A 24,419-nucleotide genomic window follows, 5' to 3' on the forward strand; every position below is an offset into this window, starting at 1 on the left:
ATGCAGCCGATCCAAGTTTAGACCTCGTGATTAAAATCACGTGATAGTTGCGCTGATGACACTTCTAGATGACCCTAGCTACAAGCATGCAAGCTACTACGGAAACCTAGATTAAATGCAAAGTCTCAAAAATATTCTTATTCTGCCATAACTTTTTTTTGAGTAGGAATTTTAATTTTGAAAGCTTCACCAGTCAAGCACCCTTCACCATCAGCATTCACAATGCCTTCGGTATACAATAAGGAAAAGCCCTGGGATACAGATGATATTGATAAGTGGAAGGTAAATTCTCCAAGACTTCTAAAGTTTTCCAATTCCATTGGTTTGGCGCAATACTAATAAATACCTACTAGATTGAAGCATTCACACCTGCTGACAATGCAGGTGGTACCTTCACAGAAGAGTCCTCCTTCGCCACACTCTTCCCCAAATATCGCGAAGTATATCTTAAGACAGTCTGGCCGCTTATAATGAAATCACTCGAGAAATATGGTATTGCTGCGACACTTGATTTGCGCGAAGGTTCTATGACGGTCAAGACCACCCGAAAGACATACGATCCAGCCGCTATTCTCAACGCACGAGATCTTATTAAGCTACTTGCACGAAGTGTGCCTGCGCCACAAGCGATCAAGATTCTTGAAGATGGTGTAGCATGCGATGTTATTAAGATCCGTAACCTGGTTCGAAATAAGGAACGATTCGTGAAGAGAAGACAGAGAATCTTAGGTCCAAATGGAAGCACCCTGAAAGCGTTGGAACTCCTTACAGAATGCTATCTACTAGTTCAAGGAAATACTGTATCAGCAATGGGTCCTTACAAAGGCCTAAAAGAGATTCGACGAATCATCGAAGATTGCATGGCCAACATTCATCCTATATATCACATCAAGGAATTAATGATCAAGCGAGAGTTGGCTAAGGATCCAGAATTAGCGGGCGAGAGTTGGGATAGATTTCTGCCACAGTTCAAGAAGAGGAATTTGAACAAGAGAAGAGTACCCAGAAACGTTACCGACAAGAGCAAGAAGGTTTACACCCCATTCCCACCAGCACAAGAGAAGAGCAAGGTTGATCTACAAATTGAGAGTGGAGAGTACTTCTTGGGCAAGCAAGCAAAGGAGAGGAAAGCTCAAGAGGAAAGGATAGAGAAGCAGAGGGAGGAGAAGGAGGAGAAGATGAAGAAGAGGGCCGAAGAATTCGAGGCACCAGCTGAGGATGGGGAGAAGAAAGAGAAGAAGAGAAAGAGAGATAAGGATAGTGGGGAGAAGAAGGAGAAGAAGAAATCGAAAAAGATGAAGAGCAGTGATGCTGATGGGGATATCGATATGGCCGAAGACTAAAACTAATTTATCATGTGTATCAAGGATGGTATATCGAGGCGCAATCGGGCGTTCGTGGTAAAAAGATACCTAATACAGTTTGCATGTGGTAGATAGTATGATCTGTCTAGGCTTTGTAGACCCGTACCAATTCAAGTATTTTCTACAAGCTCATTTCTGTGGGAATTCCCTTTGCAACTGCAGCCTCGTCCCCGATGGCCGGACGGATAATGGAGAAACTTTGACATAGGAATTCCGTATGCAATATAGAAATATGGACGTGTACAAGCCGATTGCAAGCCGATTGGCAAAATAGGAAGATGGATCCGCTGACAAAGATCACACTTCTCCAAGTTTAGCAGATCCCCCGAACACTTACTTAACAACCTTAAAACTTTAATACTTTATAAGCACCACGCAACCTTTCAATTCATATCTCCAAGCACACATGTAAAGATAATTGGTTATCTTTTATCTACGTCCTTGTAGATTCATCTCTGACCTGCATATATGCGGAGAAGACGGTAGTTGCTAGTCCTCTTTTTTATTCCGACCATACAATGAACAGCGATACTCTTCATGTTAAGAATATATTTATGATATCCAGTGATAATCGGGAATCCGCAACAAGTCGGGAAGGTGGTTAAATGGTGGCTATCGTGCATGTTTCTAGAATGAGAAGCTTGTGGCCTGGCGAGTGCTTGGCATTCCACTCACGAGCATTACTCTATACCGGCTCTCGGAATCCTTGCAGATATTTTGAAGAAGAATAAAAATCTTGGCGGGCGACGGCCGTCCCCGATTTATGCTATCAGTAGTTTGGTATATGCGCGTCGAGATCGTTTCGTATCTTTGATGTGTTATTCGTTGGTGGACTGGAAGATCTCTGAGGGTGGGTGGAATGGGAAGGCAAAATAAGTGGTACCTGCCTCTTTCATAACCACCATCACGGAGGGGAAAAACAATGTGGATAGCTTCACATGTAGGACGTCACAATCCACATTGATGCCACTCTTAGGACGTGGACGATACAATCCATTATCTGAAGTATAAAGAGTCATGTATTTCCATCCAAGCTTTTGATCAACCAGCAATCCTCTCCAACAGCAGATCAATCCCTACGGCTTTTCTCTCCGTCTCTCTTGGCATTCCAACTTCATCATGAAGGTTCAAACTAGTGCAGCTCTTCTCCTCTCCTCTTGGGTCCCAGCTACATACGCTTGGGGTGCCTTGGGGCATTACACTGTTGGATACGTTGCCACCAACTTCGGTGAGTACTGATCTTTACCGTGATACCATACATATCTCTAACATCACGCTTCCGCAGTCTCTACTGCAACAAAGACCTATTTCCAAGACATTTTGGGTGATACTAGCACAGATTATTTGGCCTCTGTTGCTACCTGGGTTAGTCTTCCAATTTAGATATGAAAGTGAACATCAATTTTTCTAAACCCTCTACAGGCTGATTCATACCGATACACCACTGCTGGAACTTTCTCGGCACCTTTCCATTTCATTGATGCTCAAGATAGCCCACCTACTTGTGAGTAAAGAGATTTTTACAACGAATCCCTCAAGTGGATTGACAAGGGGAAACTTATCTGCCCAACTCAACTACCTTACCAAGTAAAACGATACTGATGCAATACTTTTTCAGCTTGTGGCGTTTCATACTCCAGAGATTGTGGATCTGCAGGATGTGTCATTAGTGCCATCAACAACTATGTGAGTCTATTTTAGATCAATGACATTTACTAGTGATGCTAATCCACAATAGACAACCATCTTACAGAAGGGCACTGCAAGTGCTGCCAATTTGGACATTGCTGCCAAGGTAAGCACCAATCCTTCTTTCAGAAACCATGACTAATATTCACCAGATGATCATTCACGTATGTTCTGAACTTCTCTCTCAATTCTGGATTCCATCATGTCTCCATTCTCCTTATTCTACATGTCATTTCCAAGGCACATGGACATCTCGCACAAAAAAGATGCTCCGTACCATTTTTGTCCCCACGTGGGCAAACCGTCAATATATCCATAACCAACCCTTGCTCATACATCCTAGTTCCTCGGCGACATCCACCAACCTCTCCACGATGAAAACCTCGATGTAGGTGGCAACACCATCTCAGTCACCTACGCCGGCAAAAAGACCAACCTCCATTCAATTTGGGACACTGCTATTCCCGAACAATACACCGGCGGTTACGCACTTGCTGATGCCAAGACATGGGCAACTACTCTCACCACCGCCATTAAAACCGGAACATATTCTTCCTTGAAAGCGGGCTGGACTAAAGACATCGATATCGATGACCCAATTACTTCCTCAATGGTTTGGGCAGCTGATACAAATGCCTATGTCTGCAGTACCGTTTTGTCCAACGGAGTTGCGGCGGTTGAGACTGGCGATTTGAGTACCAATGGATATTACACAGCTGCGATCCCAGTGGTTAAGTTGCAGATTGCCAAGGCAGGATACAGGTTAGTAGCAGTTCCTCCCTTTTTTTATTTCTATTCAGAAATCGGGATTTGGGGAGTATAGTGGCTAATCATTGGCGAAAACAGACTTGCAGCTTGGTTGGACTTGATTGCTACTGGTACTACTAATCTCTAAATGAAATAAGAGTTGGAAGTAGGGAAAAAATGAAGGAATAAAATGGGGGAGGAAGTGTATATAAGGGCTAGTTTCAAAACGTCAATATTTATCCCTAGTTAACTTTTATATACATAATACATATAATTTTAACAAACAAATATCAGTATTTCTGATGAGACAACAACACAAGACCATTCAAGATGGAATTACAATTCTGAGAGGTTATGAGAGCTATTCAATATAACAAACTATGAGCCAAACAGTATTCATCATGCTAATCTTGCTACCGAGGCTCCGAGTTAATTGTTCATCAATTTCTATCTAGAACTATAGTCGAATTCCTATAAATAGATGGAGAGAGAGATACCTGGACATACAATCCTGTTCACCTTAGCGAGAGTGAGCGAGGGGGTAGTATAGTAATATATACATATATGTACATAAAAGTCTTTTTCATGAACTCATTTAGACTGATCTTTCATCCGCATATACACGACTATTAATCTTTATGGAAATTAGCCTGCTTTCAGGATCGTTTCATACTTATGTAGTATAATCGCAGAATTATACTAGTATATAGATAGATAGAAATATTCTTTACATTTAAGCCAACAAATCGTTTCCGTATACCCCATTTCAGAAATTTTCAAAAATTACATATGGACTGCCTCGCGACCTCGGGAAAAAGCCGGACACCAAACCCGCAAAAATAAAATAGGATTTAGACATAATCTTTTTCAAAATTTAATAACATAACATATGGGGAACTCGGACATATAAGGAACTCGAATACTTTTAGCCTATTATCAACTTAAAATCATAATAATTTTTATTATGTATACTCAATTATCTTCTATATCTACTCAAATTAAAGAAAAGTTTTAAAAGATTATAATTTCACTTTAATTAAAAGAATTTAAATTAATTAAAAAGATTATAAAGTATTTTAAAGTTTCTAAATCTACCCTAGCTAATAAACTAACTAAAAAGAAAATATATTCCCAAATTTATAAAATAGTTCAAATTCTTTTAAATATAAAAGAAAATACTCTTATATAATGGATTTCATAATTTATTATTATTAAATTCCTTATTATACTTATATTAATAAAGGAAATAACTAATGAAATTCGTTTTTAATATATTTGGATCATATTTTTTCAAAATCCTATTTTAATAGAAATTTTATTTATAAATTATAAATAGATCTATAGATTCTAAAAACAATATCTAAAACTTAAAATATATTATTTATATTAATTAGAATCTAATTAGATTAAAAAAGCAATTCCAAAAAATATTCAAAATTAGTTTGATATATTTTGTATATATTTTATTAAGTGAAAATATAAATTAAATAATATATATAATATAAATAAAATCGAATTTGAAATTGGAAATATTTAAAGTATTTATATAATAATTAATTCTATTTAAAAATCGAATTGGAAAGTTATAGTTAGTAAATAAGAATAAATAATTGTATTTGAATATATCAATACAACTAGAAATATTTTATTATCTATAATCATTTTCAAGATTCAAAATACAAATTCTATATGAATTCCAAAAAATATATCTCAAAACTAATAGTTTTTTATTAATATAAATAAATGGATTTCAAATAACTATAAATTAAAATAATTAAAAAGAGTTTTTGAATTAGAATCCAAGAAAGTATTAAATAACCAACCTCGACTTTTGATTATGAATAATTATTCAAACTATATTACAAATAGCTTTATTGCTTTTTATATAAATAATAATATCAATTTACTTATATTACCTTTTTATTACTCTCACTTACTTTAATTATTTAATATTATAATATATAGACTAATAAAATAATATTATATTTTAGAGATTAATTGATATTCTCGAATTAATATAAAACAAATTCAAAGAACTAAATAAATAGAACTTTTTTAAAATATTAGAAAAAAAGTATTAAATTCTTTTAATATTAAAATTAATCAAAAAAAAAACTGATTTAATATTTTTTATTCTACAAAAAGTACTTGATTTATTATTATTTAATTTCTTTTAATAATCTTTTATTTTATAAATAAGGATTCTTAATCAAAACCTAGATTTATCTATATTCAGGAAATCTTTTCTAAATAAAATAAATAAATCAGATTTTTAATATAATTCTAATAAATAATAATTCTTTTGTATTATTAATTCATTGATATATTAAAAGAATGACTAAGCTTGTAGAATCTCAAAATATTGAGATAATCTTATTTCAGAAATAGTTTTTTAATATTTAGGAAATAATTAAAACTTGAAAAAAAAGAATTAAAAACAAAAAAATCAAATTATAAGATTAATTTGTTTTTAATATTAAAGAAATATTGAAAATAATATATAAAATAAATAAAAATTGAAGAAGAAAAAACTATAAGAATAGCTATATAAATACTTAATTAAAGAATTAGAAAAAAAGATTGAAAAAGAAGAGTTAAAGAATAGTTTAAGTAATTTGGAATTGGAATTGAAGGATTATATAGCTTATAGAATAAGATCATGTATAGAATAATTGAAAAAGTGTCCGAATTCCCTATATGTTCGAGTTCCCCATACGTTATGTTATAAACTCATTTTTATATTATAATATTTTCAAAATTGAACCTGTAAAACTATTCATTAATAAATTATTGATCTTCAAATTTCGATCAAAGAAGTCATTGTTCTTGTTTTGATATTAAATTTTGATTAAAGTATAGAATTTTAGTGTCCGGCTTTTCTCGAGGTCGCGAGACTGCTTCATGCGCGAACTAGGAAATTCGGTTCGGTGGCAGATGAACGGCTCAACTTTACCTCGGAGTACAACAATACTTGTTCTGTAGATAGATAGTCAAATTACGTGGTTTTATCCATACTCTTAAATAGTATAGTAAGGATCTTTTCCTTTACAGTTCGGGACTAGCTATTTTCTTATGCATAAACTATTGATATCTAGGTAGACGGACGTATAAGTGGGATGAACCGAGATATCTGAGGCTGTTCTTTGGTGATGGCACTGGAAAGAAAGTTACGACATTATCACAATGAGAAATCAATGAAACCAAGTAGGTGTAAACGTCGGAACAATATCTCTATTTATCCTTTACTACATAACCAAACCACCCTCTTCAGTCTCATCTCATGTCTTCCACTTCATCACCAGATTCCGCACCAAATCAACATGCCGTTTCTTCTTCCTTCCCATCTCCTCTCATATACCACTTCCAATTCCAATCCATATATCACCAGCGTCAACCTCTCTGCCATCCAACCATCACCATATCTCAATATTAGATATAAATATTATACGTATAATAATTCCCAAGTCTAGCCACCCGCCCACCAAGTAAAGCTCGCCAAGCCCACTTGCTTTTCCAAAGCCCCAGTCCAATCTTCACCATAACGAGATGGGACAGAAATTGTTCCTGTAAAAATTTCGTTCCAAGAAAGACTAACGTCCGCGCCAAAGAATCGTGTATGAACATCAATCACATATACGCATCATAAAAATTTAAGAAAAGCAATCAAGTAAAAACACTGAAGTCCATCACTCCGTCTCCCTCCAATCCGTGATACAAATAAAGCATAAAAATAGGGGTATAAATACGACAGAAAAAACTGGCAAGGAAACTAGTTCCGATAGACTTCAAAAGTGTCATTTCTAGGATATGGAGTATTCGAGAGCTCCTACACCATAGGTGATAAATTTGGTTTGAAGGAATGATTCGAAATAAAAGTGAATGTTGCGTTGAGCAAAAATAATATAAGAATGTATGTGTTGGACAGAAAGTGAAGTCATGATAAAGGCGAAACCGCAGAAAATATTACGTGGTCCAGACGTATTAGAAGATAGTATATGAAAAGATATCCAGGAGATGGGAAATTATACGATAAGAAATGAGGATATAGTATCATCAAGTGGCAGTGATTAGATTAAGCAGCCGATGGCGAGTAGTAAAACGAGGCCAAATATCGAATTTGATAATTCGGTTGATGTAGCTGCCGATTTCTTGGTACTCGATGCTGTGGCAGAAGCGGTTTCGGCGACACTTGCGATTGGACTCATTACTCCAGTTCCAGTGCTGGACACGGTTTGGGCAAGGGAGACACTCGATGCGCCAACAGTAGAATTTCCAGCTTGGAGGAACACGTGAGCGTCGTCGGTTGGATAGGTGGAAGCAACAATGGAGGTCGTTGTGTGACTGAAAAGTGAGGAAGTTGGGCTCGATTTGGTAGAAATCGACAAAGATAAGATTGCGGAAGAGGAGGAAGAGGAAGAGGAGGAGGAGGAGGAGGAGGAGGAGGAGGAAGAAGAAGAAGAAGAAGAAGAAGAAGAAGAAGAAGAAGAAGAAGAAGAAGAAGAAGTCGAAGAAGATATCGAAGAAGAAGAAGAAGATGTCGAAGAAGATATCGAAGAAGATGTAGATGCGGATGTAGATGTAGACGAGGAAGAACTGCTAGTTGATGGAGGTGGAGTTGACGAAGTAGTTGGGGTAGAAGATGATGAGCTGGGAGTTGGGGTTGGGGTTGGCGAAGGAGTTGGCGAAGCACTACTTGAAGCAGCTTTAGAGGACGAGGAAGCCGAAGATCCAGAACCGCCAAGCTCAAATACCACGACATCGGCAGTTAGACCTGAAGGAACAGTGACAACACAAAAGTTTGCACCTCCAGCCCCTGAAGCTTGATCGGCGCTGGTAACTCCTCCAATTCCATCAACTGATGGATCAATTGAACAAGGAAGTCCATTACATCCAGACCCAGAACATTCAATTTTGATACCGAAAGTAGGCATGGTATCTGAAAGGGAGGAGGATGTCCAAATTGGATTCCAACCAATCTTAAGGTAGGTATCACCGTTGGCGACAGTGTTAGCTCCAGCAACGTATGGAGCCCAATTCCCAATAGGTTTTGAGCCATCACCCCAAATACAAGCATCAGCAGTCGAGACTCCTGGAGCATTGATATAGTAGCTATGGACTGTTAGGATAGTAAAATCACAGTGTGATGTTCAATACTCACTGAGCCGCGGTTTCACACCAGTAACTTGTACCTGGAACTGCCAATTGAGAGGATCCATCCACCGATGTTGGAATTAACATAGCCTCATTTCCAGGTAGAACTGTTTGACAGAATGAAACGCTTCCACCACAGCTGTTTACGACTCCAACTGTACCAGTCCCTGACACACAATAAGGTTGGTTGGAGAACGGTTTGCTGACTTTGCCATTTGAGTCGCAGTATAATCCTCCATCCTGCAAAACGATTAGTTTTTCATTTAGACCCGAAATAATTCCAACATACCATAGATAATGGATAAGTGTATGAAGTGGCTTTTGGATTCCATTGCGCCATCACTTGACCAGGAGGGCAAGCATATGGACAATATGAGCCTGGAGTACAAGCTTGATCTGGACTCATTGCCCATCCCGCATTTTTAGAATCGGGTGTAACAGCAACCAATCCAGCATCCGTTGGGAATTCGCAAGTACCACGCTTTTGTAACAAGTTCGTAGAATCTTCTGCTCGCGGTGAAGCATGAATTCTATTATGAGAGTGTCGCTTTTGTAGAATATCGAGATGCGAAAGCCCACGGCCCAGCTTGGCTTCGCAAGGTAATAATAAGATTGCTGCGGCAGCAATTGCGATTGGTATATTGAGAAACTTCATTGTGAGAGCTGTGAAGTCTGCGCTCTACCGAATTCAGCTCGTGTTGCAAGATCTTTGATGCGCTTTTTGTTCTGCGTATATCCTCTCTGCCTCTCGTATTCGTTGGCGAAAACTTGGTGTATGGTATTTTCCCTTCAAGCCAATGACACCCACGATGTCAATAAAGTCAATAACAAGCCAATTTGCAAAATGAGTGAGGTGCTGTCTAAAGCAAATTCAATGAGCGTAATGGCGACGAGCAACCAAAAAAGAGTGAACGTTGAACACACTTGATATTGAAGAGAAGGACGAGGATAAAAGATGTAGGGGAGTAAAGGTGGGCGGGTGGATAAACAGTTCAGTTGGAGGTATCTGCGCTTGCAGGTCACCAAATCCATATAGGAATGGCTTAGGAACGCCCACCAAAAAGGTCAAGGCATTTCCCCATTTCCTCTTTCCTATCTTTCTCATCACACGTTAGTTCATATTGAGTCTTTGACAGGCTTTGCACAGGCGGTATAGGAAATTGGATGATAGAAACCACGAATTTAACCTCAATTAGGCTTTTATCTTCCGTTCAATTCCAAGATTGATTGGACATGTGAAAAGCCATAATGTTGTGTTCCTGACGCTAATGTCGAACGGGAATCAAAATGAAGAGATCGACCAATGATAAGACCCATGTAGTTGAGATAGTTTAAATTAAATGAACCAAATAAGGTTTAGAGCTGATTTGAAGACATGCTTCTGATCCTTGTGTTTTTTTCTTGGCTGTTGGCGGGAAATATCATCAATTGAATGATAAAATTTGACATCCGTAATAGACCACCACGAAAGTCGAATCAATCAAATCAATGCTAAGAACACTTCTCGTTAAAAGATTTGCATCCCCTCTTCTCGCAAATTGTTACATCTTGAACTCTGAAGATCAATTCCCCCCTTTTCTTCTCCAATTCAATAGTTACAGACTCAGACTGCTAGCATTCGTATGTTTGGAGATAAGAAGAAAGCTATTGACGTAATTATTCATGTTCTACAACGCCAGATATGCGTAGACTTAGGTAAATGCATGGAAGCATTCTCCCGATTGTTTATTTTGGAAACCAGCTGGAATGCGGGTACATATCCATACTGATATGTATTAAGCCAAACTTTCGGCAAATCTCATTGAATATCGGATAAGTCCAAGGAGGCACAGCACATACCGGTACCTGGGTTTGTATTGAAAAAAAAGGTACCGGGGATCAAGCGATTGCGGAGGTGAACCCTTCTTGCAACTATGCCGAAAGGAGATCACAAAAGGAGATCACGACGCTTTCAACAATTTCGGCATTCGTTCGTGATACACTCTTCTCCATGCTCCTAAATTGTAAGTGTCAAACTTTAGATACGTATATTGAGACAGGGACTTGTTTGAATGTGGTCAAGTTCAGAGTACTACTCAGATCCTCCTGATAAAATGCTTAATACTGATGGATGAATCTTGCAAATCCATGCGGAGGCTGAGGATGCTTTCTTTCCCTGTTGTGTGTCACTGGCGGTAACAAAGGATTTTGAATTCATATCGCATGTTGCGCTCATGGCCTTCATCGTAAATGTCGTGTTGCAACCCAAATAATCCTGCTGTGGAACAAATCTTTATAGAAATGGTCAATTTTGCAATATCATGGAACTTGCTTACAAAGAGTATGATCATAATCACGTGGGCTGCCTCAAAGTGAATCCTCAGCCTCGCCCAAGGCTGCTTAGCCTTGGGCTAGAACCCCACCACAGCTTGAAGCTACCTACAGCATACATTCATAAGGTTACCTTCGATAATCAGGGCCATCGAGACACAGTCCCTCAGTACGCAACAGATTGGCGCCTCAAAAATGTCTGCACAGCAAATACCCAACCTTCTCTCTTTGCGAGGTGGATCTCGGTCTCGCGGCAGAGGTAGAGGGCAAGGCCTGCGCGATCCTTTGAATCCTCATTCAGAGGTCTCTTCGAATCGTAAAGATAATGCCATTCAAGGTACCGACACAGATGCAGCTGTATCTCGTCTTAGTGCAGTCAATCTTGGCTATCTAGAGGACCAGTTTGCTCAATATTTCGTCAAAGGAAGTGGAACACGAAGGCTGCCAATCATAAATAGAGGTTCGTTAGCCTTCGTTGCTGCGAGTGCAGTCCACTGACCTACTCGGAACCAGCTAATCTGTGACTTTAATTAGGTACATATTCTCGCACTACTGCTTTAGACCTCCTCATCGAATCCTTCTTATCTCAACCTGATAATTCTACTTCACAGCAAAAACAAATAATATCTTTGGGCGCGGGAACAGATACTCGCTATTTTCGTCTTCGGGCGAAGAATCTGCACAATAATGTCATTTACCATGAATTTGATTTTCCATCTGTATGCGTTGCGAAAAATCGTTTAGTACAACAAAATCATGCAGAACTCACTGGGAATGAAAAGTTCTTTGAAATCAGACAAAAAGGTGGCGAGCTTGCAGAATTCACGGCGGCTAGTGGGCCACAAGAAAATACACAATGGGGATTCAGCCGGACTATTGAGACTCGTTCAGAAGTTGGATACGTGTGCCATCCTTTGGACCTCCGGGAACTACCCGGCACAATTGGTCTCGATTCATTTCATGGTATGAAGAGTGACATTGCCACACTGATAATATCCGAATGTTGCCTTTGTTATCTTGAGGTGAACGCGGCACAAAGTATCATAAAATGGTTTACAGACAAGATCCCAAGTATTGGGATTGTTCTTTACGAGCCAGTGGGAGTACACGATGCTTTTGGACAGATGATGGTAGAAAATCTAGCATCAAGAGGAATCACTATGCCTACGGTGCAGAAGTATAAGACGCTTAATGATCAGAAGGATAGACTAGTAGGTCTTGGGTTTGGCAGCGCGAAGGGTGGCATTAATGCCGTGAGCATAGAAGATTTCTGGGAACATTGGGTCGCACGCAAAGAAAGAGAAAGAGTGGACAGGCTTGAGGGTCTAGATGAAGTTGAGGAATGGCTTCTACTGGCGAGACATTATTCTGTTGTCTGGGGGTGGACAGACGATTTAGGATTCGAGGGTCTAAAGGCGCTAAGGTCCTGATCTATAAATGATAACAGCCCATGAATAACTACAGGTGCATCGCTCCGGGCCAAACTTTCTATTTTATTGCTCTTAGACTTTGTCAGCGCAACGCGAATCTCGTGCTCCCTAAATGGCTGACGTTGTCAAGATTCATGTAATCCTCTTCACAAAAACTCATAATTTTAGCTCAGAAGTCGAAATAACTACCGTTATACCACCCCCTCCCCCTAGATGTTCCCCAGAAACATGATGAAACAAATATCATGCCGCCCAATACTTCATATGTTATGGCAGTTCGTCCGCTCTGAGAACCCAAGAATTTGCATGAACTACGAAATATGCTTAATTAGCCGAGGCTTTCATAAGGTCTAAGACCCAAGGAGGTTGCGATTGATTGTCTCATGATTAGATGGTCAATTCGCAATTTCGCATGGAGGGCGTGTAGCGTTTGCGATCAATGCCATGACAATCCAACCACAGAGGTCCATGTTGAAAAGGGGCAAATTCAAGTCCAAGTTATCAACTACTAGTATCTATGTAATGTCTCTCAATACGATGGCACACTGAAAGCGGTGTCAACATTGTCGACCAGTTTTCCGGATAAACCGGAACTTGACGTGGAGAATGCTTGTCTGGTGTACTCGAGTACTGATTATATCATTAACCTCCATGAAGATTCATTGGAGTGTCTCGTACCCATCTTACGATACTTACTAGAAAATAATGAATTTGAAATTAAGTCTGTATCCTTCTAAGAGTCCAAACACTCTTATTAGCTTCGAATCGTCTATAAAATGCCAAAACTAATGGTGTTTCGAATCCGTTTGAACATCACAAACATGTCAACTGATGAATCGGAATAACTCCGGAAATAAGCCACATCCGCTCGTACCGATGCGCTAAAACAGGATACGGATTCAGGTAAAACCACATACATTTCTCATCGTCCTTCAGGACAACAAAACTTCATATCATTCGAGCGTAACAACCATTCTTTTGAACTTCTTTGTATCCAATGATACCCACACAGTAACTTCAAATTCATGGAAGATGGCGGTTCTGGGCTACGAGCCCCACGCTACCCAGCGGAAGATACAAGTCCAACAAGCGATCGAGAGCTGAGAGGATTTTTTTGTTATGGATTGGCCGCTGAGGTATTCGCTGTTTGTGCTGTTGGTACGTTATATTTTCGAATTCGAAAACGCCAAAGTTGACACAGTATATCAGGTTCATTTTTACCCGTTACATTAGAGCAACTTGCTCGTGAACAAGGTGTTCTTTTTACAGACAAAATCACACCTTGCACGGCGAAAAATGCAACCGCCATTGCAAATGCTACTGTTAATGCATTGGTGTCAAGAGCTGAAGGCTCAGATACACATCAATGTATCATCAATGTGTTTGGTACTGAGTTAACCACAGCAAGCTTTGCAATGTACACATTTTCTATTTCTGTGTTTATGCAGGCTCTTGCCCTTGTCTCTGTCAGCTCGGTTGCTGATCATGGTATGTTTGTTCGTAATTTTATTACTCATCTTAAATCTGACAGTTTCTAGGTACTTGGCGTAAGAAGCTTCTAGCAGGATTTGGCTTCACGGGATCCGTGTCTGCTATGCTTTTTCTTCTGGTAGTTCCACAGATTTTTGTGGTTGGGTCCCTGCTGACTGTCATCTGTGTTGTGTGTCTTGGATGCTCTTTTGTCATTCTTAATTCTTACTTGCCACTATTGGTTCTTAATCATCCACTTGCTCAGAGTAATGAAGATCAGTCGAATGGCTCCTCATCTGTTCCTCTTCGGCCAATATCTACTGGACAAAGTAGCCGAAAGCCGAGAGAGAGCTTCCGCCAAAGAGCCGACAAGAAAGTCGACATAGGATCCAAGGCCGATTCTTCAGATCTTCAACTTTCCACACAGATATCATCTAAAGGAGTAGGGATTGGTTACATGGCTGCAGTTTCCGTGCAAGTAGTTTGCATTCTCATTTTATATTTCATGAACAAAATGGGGGTTTCGTCAACACTTCCTTTGCGAACAGTATTATTCTTCGTTGGATCTTGGTGGCTTACATTTACAATTCCATCAATTATGTGGCTCCGAGATAGACCTGGACCACCACTACCAACAGCCCTGTATGAGGGACGGGCTTTTGTACGTACTTGTATGTCATATACAATCTTTGCTTGGAAATCGTTATGGAAAACAGTCAAGGTTGCCGTCAAACTTCGACAAGTTTTAATTTTCCTTATTGCCTGGTTCCTCCTTTCAGATGCTGTGGCCACTATTTCAGCAACTGCTATCTTGTTCGCTAGAACTGAGCTACAAATGGGAACTGTAGCCGTCGCTGTGCTTTCTATAGTGGCCACAAGTTCTGGGATAGTCGGTGCAACGGTTTGGCCTATCATATCGAAACGATTCTGTTTGAGAACAAACCACATAATCGTCTGTTGTCTCTTACTTCTAGAATTGGTTCCATTGTATGGACTTCTTGGTTTTATACCGTTTGTACAGGCTTGGGGAGTAGGAGGTTTGCAGCAGTGGTATGAAATTTACCCTCTAGGTATCATTCACGGAATGGTGATGGGTGGCCTATCTTCATACTGTCGATCATTTTATGGTCTATTAATACCGCCCGGTAGTGAAGCTGCATTCTATGCATTATTCGCAATCACAGATAAAGGAAGCTCGGCGGTAGGACCGGCTATTGTTGGTAAAATTGTAGATGCAACGGGTCAAATTCGACCGGCATTTGGATTTTTAGCAGTTTTGATTGCGTTACCTATTCCGCTCATTTGGATGGTAGATGTGGAGAAAGGACAAGAGGATGCCATTCGGATGGCGGGATTGATGAAGACTACTGATGATGGCCATGAAGATTTCGATTCTATTGAAGGGTCATCTGATGGTCATGAAGCGGAAGGGCTTATGCGAGATCATGATTAAGTGGCATATATATATATGCGCCACAGTTACGAATTAAATAACAATTATTGCTCAGTTTGCAATAAATAACGTTTTGGACCAAGTAAACTATTCGAAAATTAACTCCTTATTATTCAACTATTGGCTGACCACAAATATGGCTCCCATTTACGAGCCACATCGCTGACTCGGCAACATCAAAAACCCCTGCTGAATGTCAGCACCTTGCATTAGCTTACCCGGAGATATGGCACCAACTCGGTTCCACTACCCCTTATCTCCGCCATAAAGGTAAGGCTAGGTCAGCATGCTGCGTTTCTCTTCGCAGAATTTCATCAATCATGTTTCTAACTTCACTTGCTTTACTTGCAAGTGGTTATACTACTAAGCCAATACCGCCGCAATTCGGAAATATGAATGGCCCCATGATTGAAACGTCACGTATCGAGATACCGCGGATCGAAATCCTGCCCATGAAGCAAAGATCACAGATTCAGAATCTGGAAGAAGATTGGACCGGTACCAGTAGTACGGTTATGAGGAGGAAATTGCAAAATCGATTGAACCAACGGGCTTCTCGTTTGTAACCCTAGTCTTTATATGATCCAATTAATCGTTTGTATTAATCTCAATATTAGGACAACGTAGAAAAGCCGACGCGAGAAAACTCCAAGCAATAACCAAAGTCGTAGAATCACAAGGACCCATGATCCTTGATCCTGCTACACCTCCTCCAAAAGAGTGTATGTGTACCAATCACATAGATCTCAAACGCATTGTCGCTTCTGGATCATTCAATTCCTATATCACCGATACTTCTATCCCAGCAGACTCCTATTTACTCACTCTTCTTCATTTCAATATCATCCGTGCTTTATCTATTAATGTAGAAATTCTCAAAGTACCTGTTGATCGTATGGATGATGATATTCTTTCTCCATTCAACAAATCATCATCGACACAGTATCCACAGGGTATACCAGATCTATCAAACCTTCCACTGGCGCTAAGACCTACAAACCTACAAATCGAAATAGAACATCATCCTGAGATTGATATTTTTCCGTTTCCGAGATGTAGAGATCACATTCTTTCGTCACTCTCAAGGGGTGGTGCATGGGATGACATCGAAATTTGTAGAGATATTATGTATGGGTTACAGGGCGGAGGAGGAAGAACGGGATTCATTGTTTGGGGTGATCCGTGGATACCGGAAAATTGGGAGGTAGAGGAAAACTTTGCGAGAAAGTGGAAGTGGTTGTTAGAGGGGTGTGAGGAGTTGTTTATGAGTACTAATAAATGGAGGGATGGAAGAGGTGAAGGGAAACTAGTTTTCGAGGAATTACCTTGATGATTTTTTGATTGGAATATTGGGATTATAGCACAAAGTAAGGACTCATGGAGATGGAGAAGAAGAAAAGGGGTGAAAGAAGTGAACTTGAACAGATATCCAATATCTCAAGCTCAGATCAAATTTAGAAACCGGTAGGTGGTATACCTGAGCAATTTTGTGTTTGGATATAGCTAATCGTACTGAGGCTTTTAGATACATCGATCTAAAACTTTTCATTTGGATTTTCTAGCTACACGAAGTTCTAGCACTGATCATGGTCGAGACGGCAGAACATGGACAGATGAGGAAACCTCAAAATGGCTACATTCTGTGAACTCTAAAATTGCGAGTCCACTTCTTGACCTCTTCCCATATTACCTTGAGATCACAATGGCCAGGCAAAAGGGTAATACCAATGCCATCTTCTTCAAAACAATATGGCCAACTATCACAAGGCAAGAAGTCATAAACTTTGAGAATCCATATTGCTATATGCTCTTGTTGGCGGGATTTTGCCGCATCTCAAGCGTGTGACCGGTCGATAACAATCGACCGAGTAGGTGGATGAGAGATCCGACAATTGAAATGGACTATCGGTATAGCTAGCGACTTATTGTTGAAGTTAAATGAAAATCTTTATCTTTCGGTTCCCATAAGCGTTCATTACCTGTCGCTAGATTTATTCCATTTGATTATCAACAGAACGCAAGGTGGCATAGCCGTGAACTCAACCAGATTCCAGAACGACTCCACGCCTTCTTATCAATTGTGCTGCCATCATGCCATGGAGAGGCCTACAGTAAGAAAACAGATCAGGTCGTCAACCAAGTTGGAAAATGGAAGGAATAAATTTGGCCGAGCAGGAAGTGTGTGATAGAGCAGTGAGTCCAACATTGTTTGGTTGTGGACTTTCCATGCCGAATACCTGAATCGGGTCTGGATGGCTTATCGTGGGGGAACTGAAGTAAAAAAATAAACCAGAGTCATCAGGGCGATTGATACTTCCTCTACCGTAAAGGGATAATTCTCGCAATGATAGCCTATTGGATCATTTCGACCAGGCCTGCAAACTCTGCCATCGACCTGTTGCTCATAAGTCATGAGCCATCAAAGGGGTCTTGAATATAGAGATATCCGTGTACATACATGCCAGCGCCCCTGAATTGTATTATAAAGTCGCTCTTCTTCCTAGATGACGTTGGAAATGCATTTACGCGTTTCGATGATCACTACTAGGCGTTTTCAAATGCATGTCTGAATATCAACCCTACTTTGACCAAATTAGTTATTTGCTTCACGATTTTACGTTGAGGATCTAGAGGGAAGTGACATACCGGACAAGTAGAGGATTTCAAGCACGAAAACATCTACTCTAGTAACCCAAATCACAATTTCCAGATCCGAATGTTAACTTCTATGTACTTGCCACATAAAGGTTCTTTTATCATGCTTGCATTTCATTTCAACAGTTGAAAATACGTTTTGACAACGCCAAGGTCACAAATAATTGAGAAAAGGACATTAAGGTTGCGCATGTAAAAGCACACGCTTTCAGATTTGATTTTTGGTTCTATATTAGATCAGTATTCGGCCCGCTTTATCATTACTGTAGGATACATTATCAATTAATCGTGTTTACTGTTTATTACTAATTAGATCAAGAGTAAGGACCAAGTGGTCTCTGGCGGAAGATTTAACGTAGTTGTGACAATCGACTTCTTTCATGATTTCCATTTCGGAATATTTCGATTTGAAGGACTATCTATAATCATAACCTCTAAGTCTTGGAGAATCTTTGAAATTTAAGTGCGAATTATCATACGTCTGGTGTCTTTAAGCAAGGGATAGTGCATCTTTTATTGAAGGTTACTGCGCATTTTTATTGTTTGGATTTTGAGTGTGTATGGAGAGTAGAGGAAGCAGATTTTCGGGTGTAAAAGTGACTTGGGACGTTGGACGTTCTGTGTGTATATTATGATGAGGTATTGAAGATGTTGTTTGTTCGATAAGAATTGTGTTCAACTATCGTATATGCGAATACGAACATTGAACAAGTCAAGAATGGCATTCGCAACTTTAGTTTTGATATACTTACAATCTTCCAAAGAAATGAAATTATAAGAGCCCAATTGTCTCTATACTAACATCTAACAGAAACCAACAAGTGCAGCGTAATTGATCTCACCACATTTTGCGTCCCTGAAGCCGCACCCACCCCCCCTCCAATCGACATTTATCAACTATAAGCTCTCATAGACCGATTAATCATCAATCAAGATTCATCATAATAGTGAGTCGAGTCAGACGAACCGCGGCAGAATAGCAAATGTAACCTAATCGCAAAAACACTGCATGGCATATGCATCCTGAGCAAGGATCCAATTTAGCCTATCTCGGGCGATACCTTTTTGGTGTCACACAACCGCACTTCTTGCGGTTTTCGGTGTAGCATATTCGAGGTGAGCTGAAGTGAAAGCATGACGTTCTACAGAATTTTAAAAGCTGCGTGATGTGGAAGGCATAAAGATGCGTCGACCTAGGATTCCATTTAATATGTTTGTTTCTTTTCAACAGTCAGTTTCACATCGCTCAATCACGTCGTTACTTCTCGACAGTTGAATTACATATATCTATCCTAAAATGGCAAATCCAGAAACGCAAGAAATTTTGAAAAATCTGAGTAAACTACTGTCAGATACTTCATATGGAAGTTCTCCGAAAAGTCAACAAGAAGCTGTTAGATTGAGTAAGGCTCTTACAGCAACTATTGAGGCGCCGGAAAATGTTGCTATGGAGCTTGCTTTCTCGGTACGTCTTATTCTTCTTAGGGCTTATCGAGTTGAAAATACGAGAGATATGAGCGATATGAGTATAACAATTTTGAACGAGATGTAGACATTCATACCCATGAGCGCCCGAATCACAGTAGATCTCAATCTTTTCGAGCATATTGTTAAATATGAGCCTGTTAACGTAGCAAAATTGGCAGAGCTATCAGGTGCGGAAGAATTGTTGTTAATTATTTATACACTTCTCTATTTGCACATTGATTATAGAGAAACCAAGGGAACTAATAAGAGAGTAGAAAGAATATTGAGACCTCTCGCCTCTACAAGTTTCGTCAAGGAAGTGGATGAGGAAACTTGGGGGGCTACCCCTATTACAAAAGCTATGACACAGAAGGGTATTGCGGCTGGTCATCGCATGTTGTATGTCTCCCCTTCTTCTCCCCCTTCCTTTTCTCGTCGCCCCCCCCTTCATATTCCACTAAACATCACAAATCATCAAATTCGCAACCTCCATGTTAGACGCCCTTCACGCCCCTCGCTATTTTCTCGAAACGAGCCACACCTCCCCCACAAATCCCCACGATGGCCTCATGCAATACGCGCACGGAACTAAGCTCCAAAGTTTCGATTACTTTGGTACCATGCCTGGGAACGTGCTTGGTGATTTTAATACATTTATGGGAAATACGATGGGAGCACGAAAATATTGGTTGGATTGGTGGCCGGTAGAGGAGAGGGTTTTTGAGGGGGTGGAAGGGGCGGATAATACGTTTTTGGTGGATGTGGGTGGAGGGAAGGGCCACGATATTATGGCTTTTAAGGAAAAATTTGGGAGAAGGGAAAAAGGGGTGGGGAGATTGGTCTTGCAAGACCAACCGCATGTTTTGGAGGAGATTGGCGAGGGTGAATTAGGCGAGTGAATAGAGAAATGCGGATATGATTTTTTTTTTACAGAGCAGCCCGTTGAGAGTACATTTTTCTTCAACCATTTCTTGCTAATTTTTCCCCGCATCTTCAAACCTTACATTCTCTCCCAGTTCCTATCTCTCTGAACTAACAAATACCCCCTTTCCTTCTAGACTCTAGAATCTACTTCTATCACCACATTCTCCACGACTGGTCCGACTACAAATGTCTCGAAATCCTCCGTGTTCTTAAAAAACGCAATGAAACCAAATTACTCAAAGCTCATTATCCATGAGATGATCGTGCCGGAATCAGGGGCGTCAACATATCATGCGCTTTTGGATTTGACTATGATGGCTTTTAATGGGGGGATCGAGAGGACGGGGAAAGAATGGAGGAAGTTGCCTGTAAAAGCAGGGTTTGAAGTCACGGGTATTTGGGTTCCGGAGGTGAGTTGAAGGTTTCTGTGATGCTTTGTGTTAGATGTGATGGGGTGGGGATTTTGTTTTATTCGAAAGTTTCTTTTACGGTCTTTCTCTCCCTTTTTTTCATGATTGAGTTACTGACGATATGAATGGGATAGGATGAACCGGATGCAGATGGAATTATAGAAGCTATTGTTAGAGAATAGTTTCATTCTCGTATTGAATAGCATATAGATGATTGTACAAACATCGCCTAGCACTAGACATTGTTGTCAATTCATATCTGTGAATTCAAGAGACTATATACTTTCTGAAATTCCATATCGAATCGAAGATTCACTTTCTCAAGAAGGATTTAAAGATTTTCCTTTTCAATTTCTTAAAGGTTATTTCTTGAAGAAAAATGCTCTATGTAATGTTAGGTCGATGAAAAGAGTTCATATTGCTACTTGGTCGATTGGATAAGTCATTTTTAAACGGCTGACTCGAGATCAACCCCCAGTAATAACAAGCGAACTTGAAGAAAGGAGAATATATCCACACGAAACAGAACTCCCTCACTAATTAAATCTGCATTTTTTACGGTATATTTTAACGGTGTCTCTGGAATCATATCCCCAGCAAATATATACATTCGCTCGTAACAACAAATTAGTTTTTGTGAACTATTCCTTCAGACTTAATCCTGAGGTGCTTACATTGACTCTATCTATATCATATTGACAACCAATCTTCGCTTGCTGGTTCTTGTTTCTATCCGGATTTCGATCTAGTTTTTCTTAACTCCACATAAAAACAGAGAAGACTATTTTATCTAGCTTCCGCAAACCTGATACAGTAGCAGTGCATTGAACATCAATCTGATATCCAGTTGAGATTTCCCAAATCCGTCTAAATACCTGTCTTCCTTATTCTATTCATCTTAAACGACAGAAGAGTTTCCAGCCTAGCTTTCGGACTCAGGGATACTCATATGTTCCAGACTTTGACGTGCGGATTTCGCATGATATGGTACATCGTAAAACATTATCTTGAAATTCTCAGTTAGACCATCTGGTTATCTTTTTGGGTTGATCGATATAGTGAATATGATCATTTGTTACATGAGCATACTATGGCATATAAGCTTTCAACACAGAAAAGTATTAACGAATCATACAATATAGAATTATACAAATGTTGTAGACACATTATGAAGAGTTCATAATCACCGTCGATGTAATCCCAATAACACTCTAATCGACTTTCCACTTTTCATAAAACTTCAATCTCACAATTCCAATCGCAACCAAAAAGGGATGCGCATTGAGGAAATGAAATCTTCACTAGAAGAAGTCTCGTCTGTTCTTCTCCACATCATTTCACCCACCTTCCACAATACATGACTCTAACTTCTCAAATCTGCCACTTAGAAACACCCCCAATCGAATTACTTACTAGTTTCTGAATACTGTCCTAAGCCCAAAGATCTTCCAAATCTATCCCTCTTTGTATTCCCCATGCCACTCCACTCATACATACATATTCTGGGGGTTTGACTTCTTAGACGTGGCTTGTTTCGTGGGGATTTGATACGCATGATACATACATACTTGGTGCATACCAATCAGTATACATAAGCATCACACACTGGATTTTGACATCCATCATCAAGAGATATCTCTAGTGTCTCATTGCACTGGCAAGTAGCAACACACTGTCAATCTCTCCATCGATCAATCAATCAAATAAGTAGCTCGCTGTCTGAACAAACCATTCCCCAAACCTCTCCTCGCTTATTTCACACTGTATCACAAAGTGTATTCAGCACACACACACATACATACATACTTCGCGTGCGTATGTGCTTACTCCGCTCCCATACATCCAACGCATGAAAAACCTTTCGTCATATTCTCCACTTCTCCTCCATCACTCTAAACCCTAATCCCCGTATCCCATCTAGCTATCTATCGTATTTCTCCATAACTCCACCCATTGATCAATTTATCTTGTTCTTACCCCAATTCCCTGTCGTCTCAAAAGTTTCCCCATTCAAGTTCCACATGCCAGAGGAATCCACATATATATACCTCACATCTACACAGACCACCCTACGAACTCTCACCACCATCTCACACGCAAAAGAAAAAGCAGAGGGAAAAAAAAAGTACAGGAAAAACATCCACTTTCTCCACCCCCATGGGCATCTTGATCGAGAATTAACATTTGCATCGAAAATCCGAACAGACATTTTGCTGGACAACTAATGATCTGCATGGATTTTCTTTTTCTTCTCTTTCTTGACATGTTTCATATCCTTTTTTAGATACTTTTTCATATCTTTTAATTTTCGAAGGAGTAGATAAATGGGGGTTTGACATCATATCACTTCATCACTTCATCACTTCATCACTTCACCACTTCATCACTTCACCACTTCATCACTTCACCTCACCTCACCTCACCTCATCTCAAACCTCATTCAAACCTCCCAACTCCAACCCTAACCCAAGCTAACCTAACCCCATCCCTTCTAAACTCTCCTCCGTAAAATCCCCTATCAAATGAATCTCCTCCCATCTAGCCTCATCACAATATCATACACTCCTGCATTCCACATACATGCATACATCCCAAAGGAGATGTTACTCCTCGCTCCTCGCCAGGCGAATTGCGAATCTGTTCTCCGTTCCTCTGCTTCATCGTGTTGTGCATGAATACCGGAATGAAGGTGAAAATTTTGATTCGAATCTCACACCGCTTTTTCACAACCTGGTATGCAAATCTATGAAATTCCATGAATGATTGTTTAGGTAGGTGAGTATGTCATGTTTATACCTTCCATATATCTCCAGGAGTAATTGCTAGGGAATAAATGAAAATAATAATGAAATGAATACCTAGATGGATAGATAGATAGATGGATAGGTAGGAAGATAAGATAAGATAAGATAAGATGAATAGCAATGATATGTTTTCTTCCTCTTATAAATCATGAATACGAAGTATACTTAACAATATCTGAGTGCAAAGGAGAAGAAATTAGAGCTCTATCTTTTTTATAGATGAAACAACGATCATTTTATAGATATACAATATAAATATAAGTAATATTACGACAAGTGAGTATAGATAGTAGATAGTATAACGTAGTTTATTAGTGCGTGTATTATATTAGTATATGCACTACTTCAAAATACACCTAAATTAATCTTTTTTGAATATTTGTATTTTAATAACAAATCATTATTTTTTTTTTTAAAAAAATACATTAAGTCACAATGAAAATAAGATATTTAGAAATCTAAATTTTATATAAATATTCCTATTATATTTCTAGAAAAGTTGAAATTGTCACGATTTTCATTACAAAAAAATTATTTTAATAATA

The 24,419-nt window shown here is 39.4% G+C and overlaps 7 protein-coding genes across 7 annotated transcripts; 6 read left to right on the top strand and 1 right to left on the bottom strand.

The window, feature by feature from the left end:
• Nucleotides 1-222: 222 nt before the first annotated feature.
• Nucleotides 223-1,705, top strand: EAE97_008009 (uncharacterized protein; the record flags this gene model as incomplete). The annotated part of the gene is made up of 2 exons (XM_038878523.1): nt 223-282; nt 354-1,705. 2 exons carry the CDS (start codon nt 223-225, stop codon nt 1,341-1,343), a joined length of 1,050 nt encoding a protein of 349 aa, XP_038730773.1. The 3' UTR covers nt 1,344-1,705.
• A 778-nt stretch (nt 1,706-2,483) lies between these two features.
• Nucleotides 2,484-3,948, top strand: EAE97_008010 (uncharacterized protein; the record flags this gene model as incomplete). The annotated part of the gene is made up of 8 exons (XM_038878524.1): nt 2,484-2,592; nt 2,650-2,729; nt 2,787-2,868; nt 2,983-3,050; nt 3,103-3,159; nt 3,206-3,217; nt 3,397-3,815; nt 3,900-3,948. 8 exons carry the CDS (start codon nt 2,484-2,486, stop codon nt 3,946-3,948), a joined length of 876 nt encoding a protein of 291 aa, XP_038730774.1.
• A 3,890-nt stretch (nt 3,949-7,838) lies between these two features.
• EAE97_008011 (uncharacterized protein) lies at nt 7,839-9,606 on the bottom strand (the record flags this gene model as incomplete). Its single annotated transcript, XM_038878525.1, has 3 exons — nt 7,839-8,909; nt 8,959-9,191; nt 9,241-9,606. The coding sequence occupies 3 exons, from the start codon at nt 9,604-9,606 to the stop codon at nt 7,868-7,870; spliced, it is 1,641 nt and encodes a 546-aa protein (XP_038730775.1). The 3' UTR covers nt 7,839-7,867.
• Nucleotides 9,607-11,456: 1,850 nt separating this feature from the next.
• On the top strand, nt 11,457-12,691 carry EAE97_008012 (uncharacterized protein; the record flags this gene model as incomplete). The annotated part of the gene is made up of 2 exons (XM_038878526.1): nt 11,457-11,721; nt 11,796-12,691. The coding sequence occupies 2 exons, from the start codon at nt 11,457-11,459 to the stop codon at nt 12,689-12,691; spliced, it is 1,161 nt and encodes a 386-aa protein (XP_038730776.1).
• A 1,025-nt stretch (nt 12,692-13,716) lies between these two features.
• On the top strand, nt 13,717-15,614 carry EAE97_008013 (uncharacterized protein; the record flags this gene model as incomplete). The annotated part of the gene is made up of 3 exons (XM_038878527.1): nt 13,717-13,849; nt 13,901-14,179; nt 14,230-15,614. 3 exons carry the CDS (start codon nt 13,717-13,719, stop codon nt 15,612-15,614), a joined length of 1,797 nt encoding a protein of 598 aa, XP_038730777.1.
• Nucleotides 15,615-15,934: 320 nt separating this feature from the next.
• Nucleotides 15,935-16,944, top strand: EAE97_008014 (uncharacterized protein; the record flags this gene model as incomplete). The annotated part of the gene is made up of 2 exons (XM_038878528.1): nt 15,935-16,172; nt 16,232-16,944. The coding sequence occupies 2 exons, from the start codon at nt 15,935-15,937 to the stop codon at nt 16,942-16,944; spliced, it is 951 nt and encodes a 316-aa protein (XP_038730778.1).
• Nucleotides 16,945-19,503: 2,559 nt separating this feature from the next.
• On the top strand, nt 19,504-21,079 carry EAE97_008015 (uncharacterized protein; the record flags this gene model as incomplete). The annotated part of the gene is made up of 4 exons (XM_038878529.1): nt 19,504-19,734; nt 19,822-20,122; nt 20,235-20,618; nt 20,802-21,079. The coding sequence occupies exons 1-4, from the start codon at nt 19,567-19,569 to the stop codon at nt 21,077-21,079; spliced, it is 1,131 nt and encodes a 376-aa protein (XP_038730779.1). The 5' UTR covers nt 19,504-19,566.
• Between the last annotated feature and the right edge of the window lie 3,340 nt (nt 21,080-24,419).

The sequence above is a fragment of the Botrytis byssoidea genome (assembly GCF_014898295.1).
Source record: "Botrytis byssoidea strain MUCL 94 chromosome Unknown BBYS_016, whole genome shotgun sequence".
NCBI lineage: Eukaryota > Fungi > Ascomycota > Leotiomycetes > Helotiales > Sclerotiniaceae > Botrytis > Botrytis byssoidea.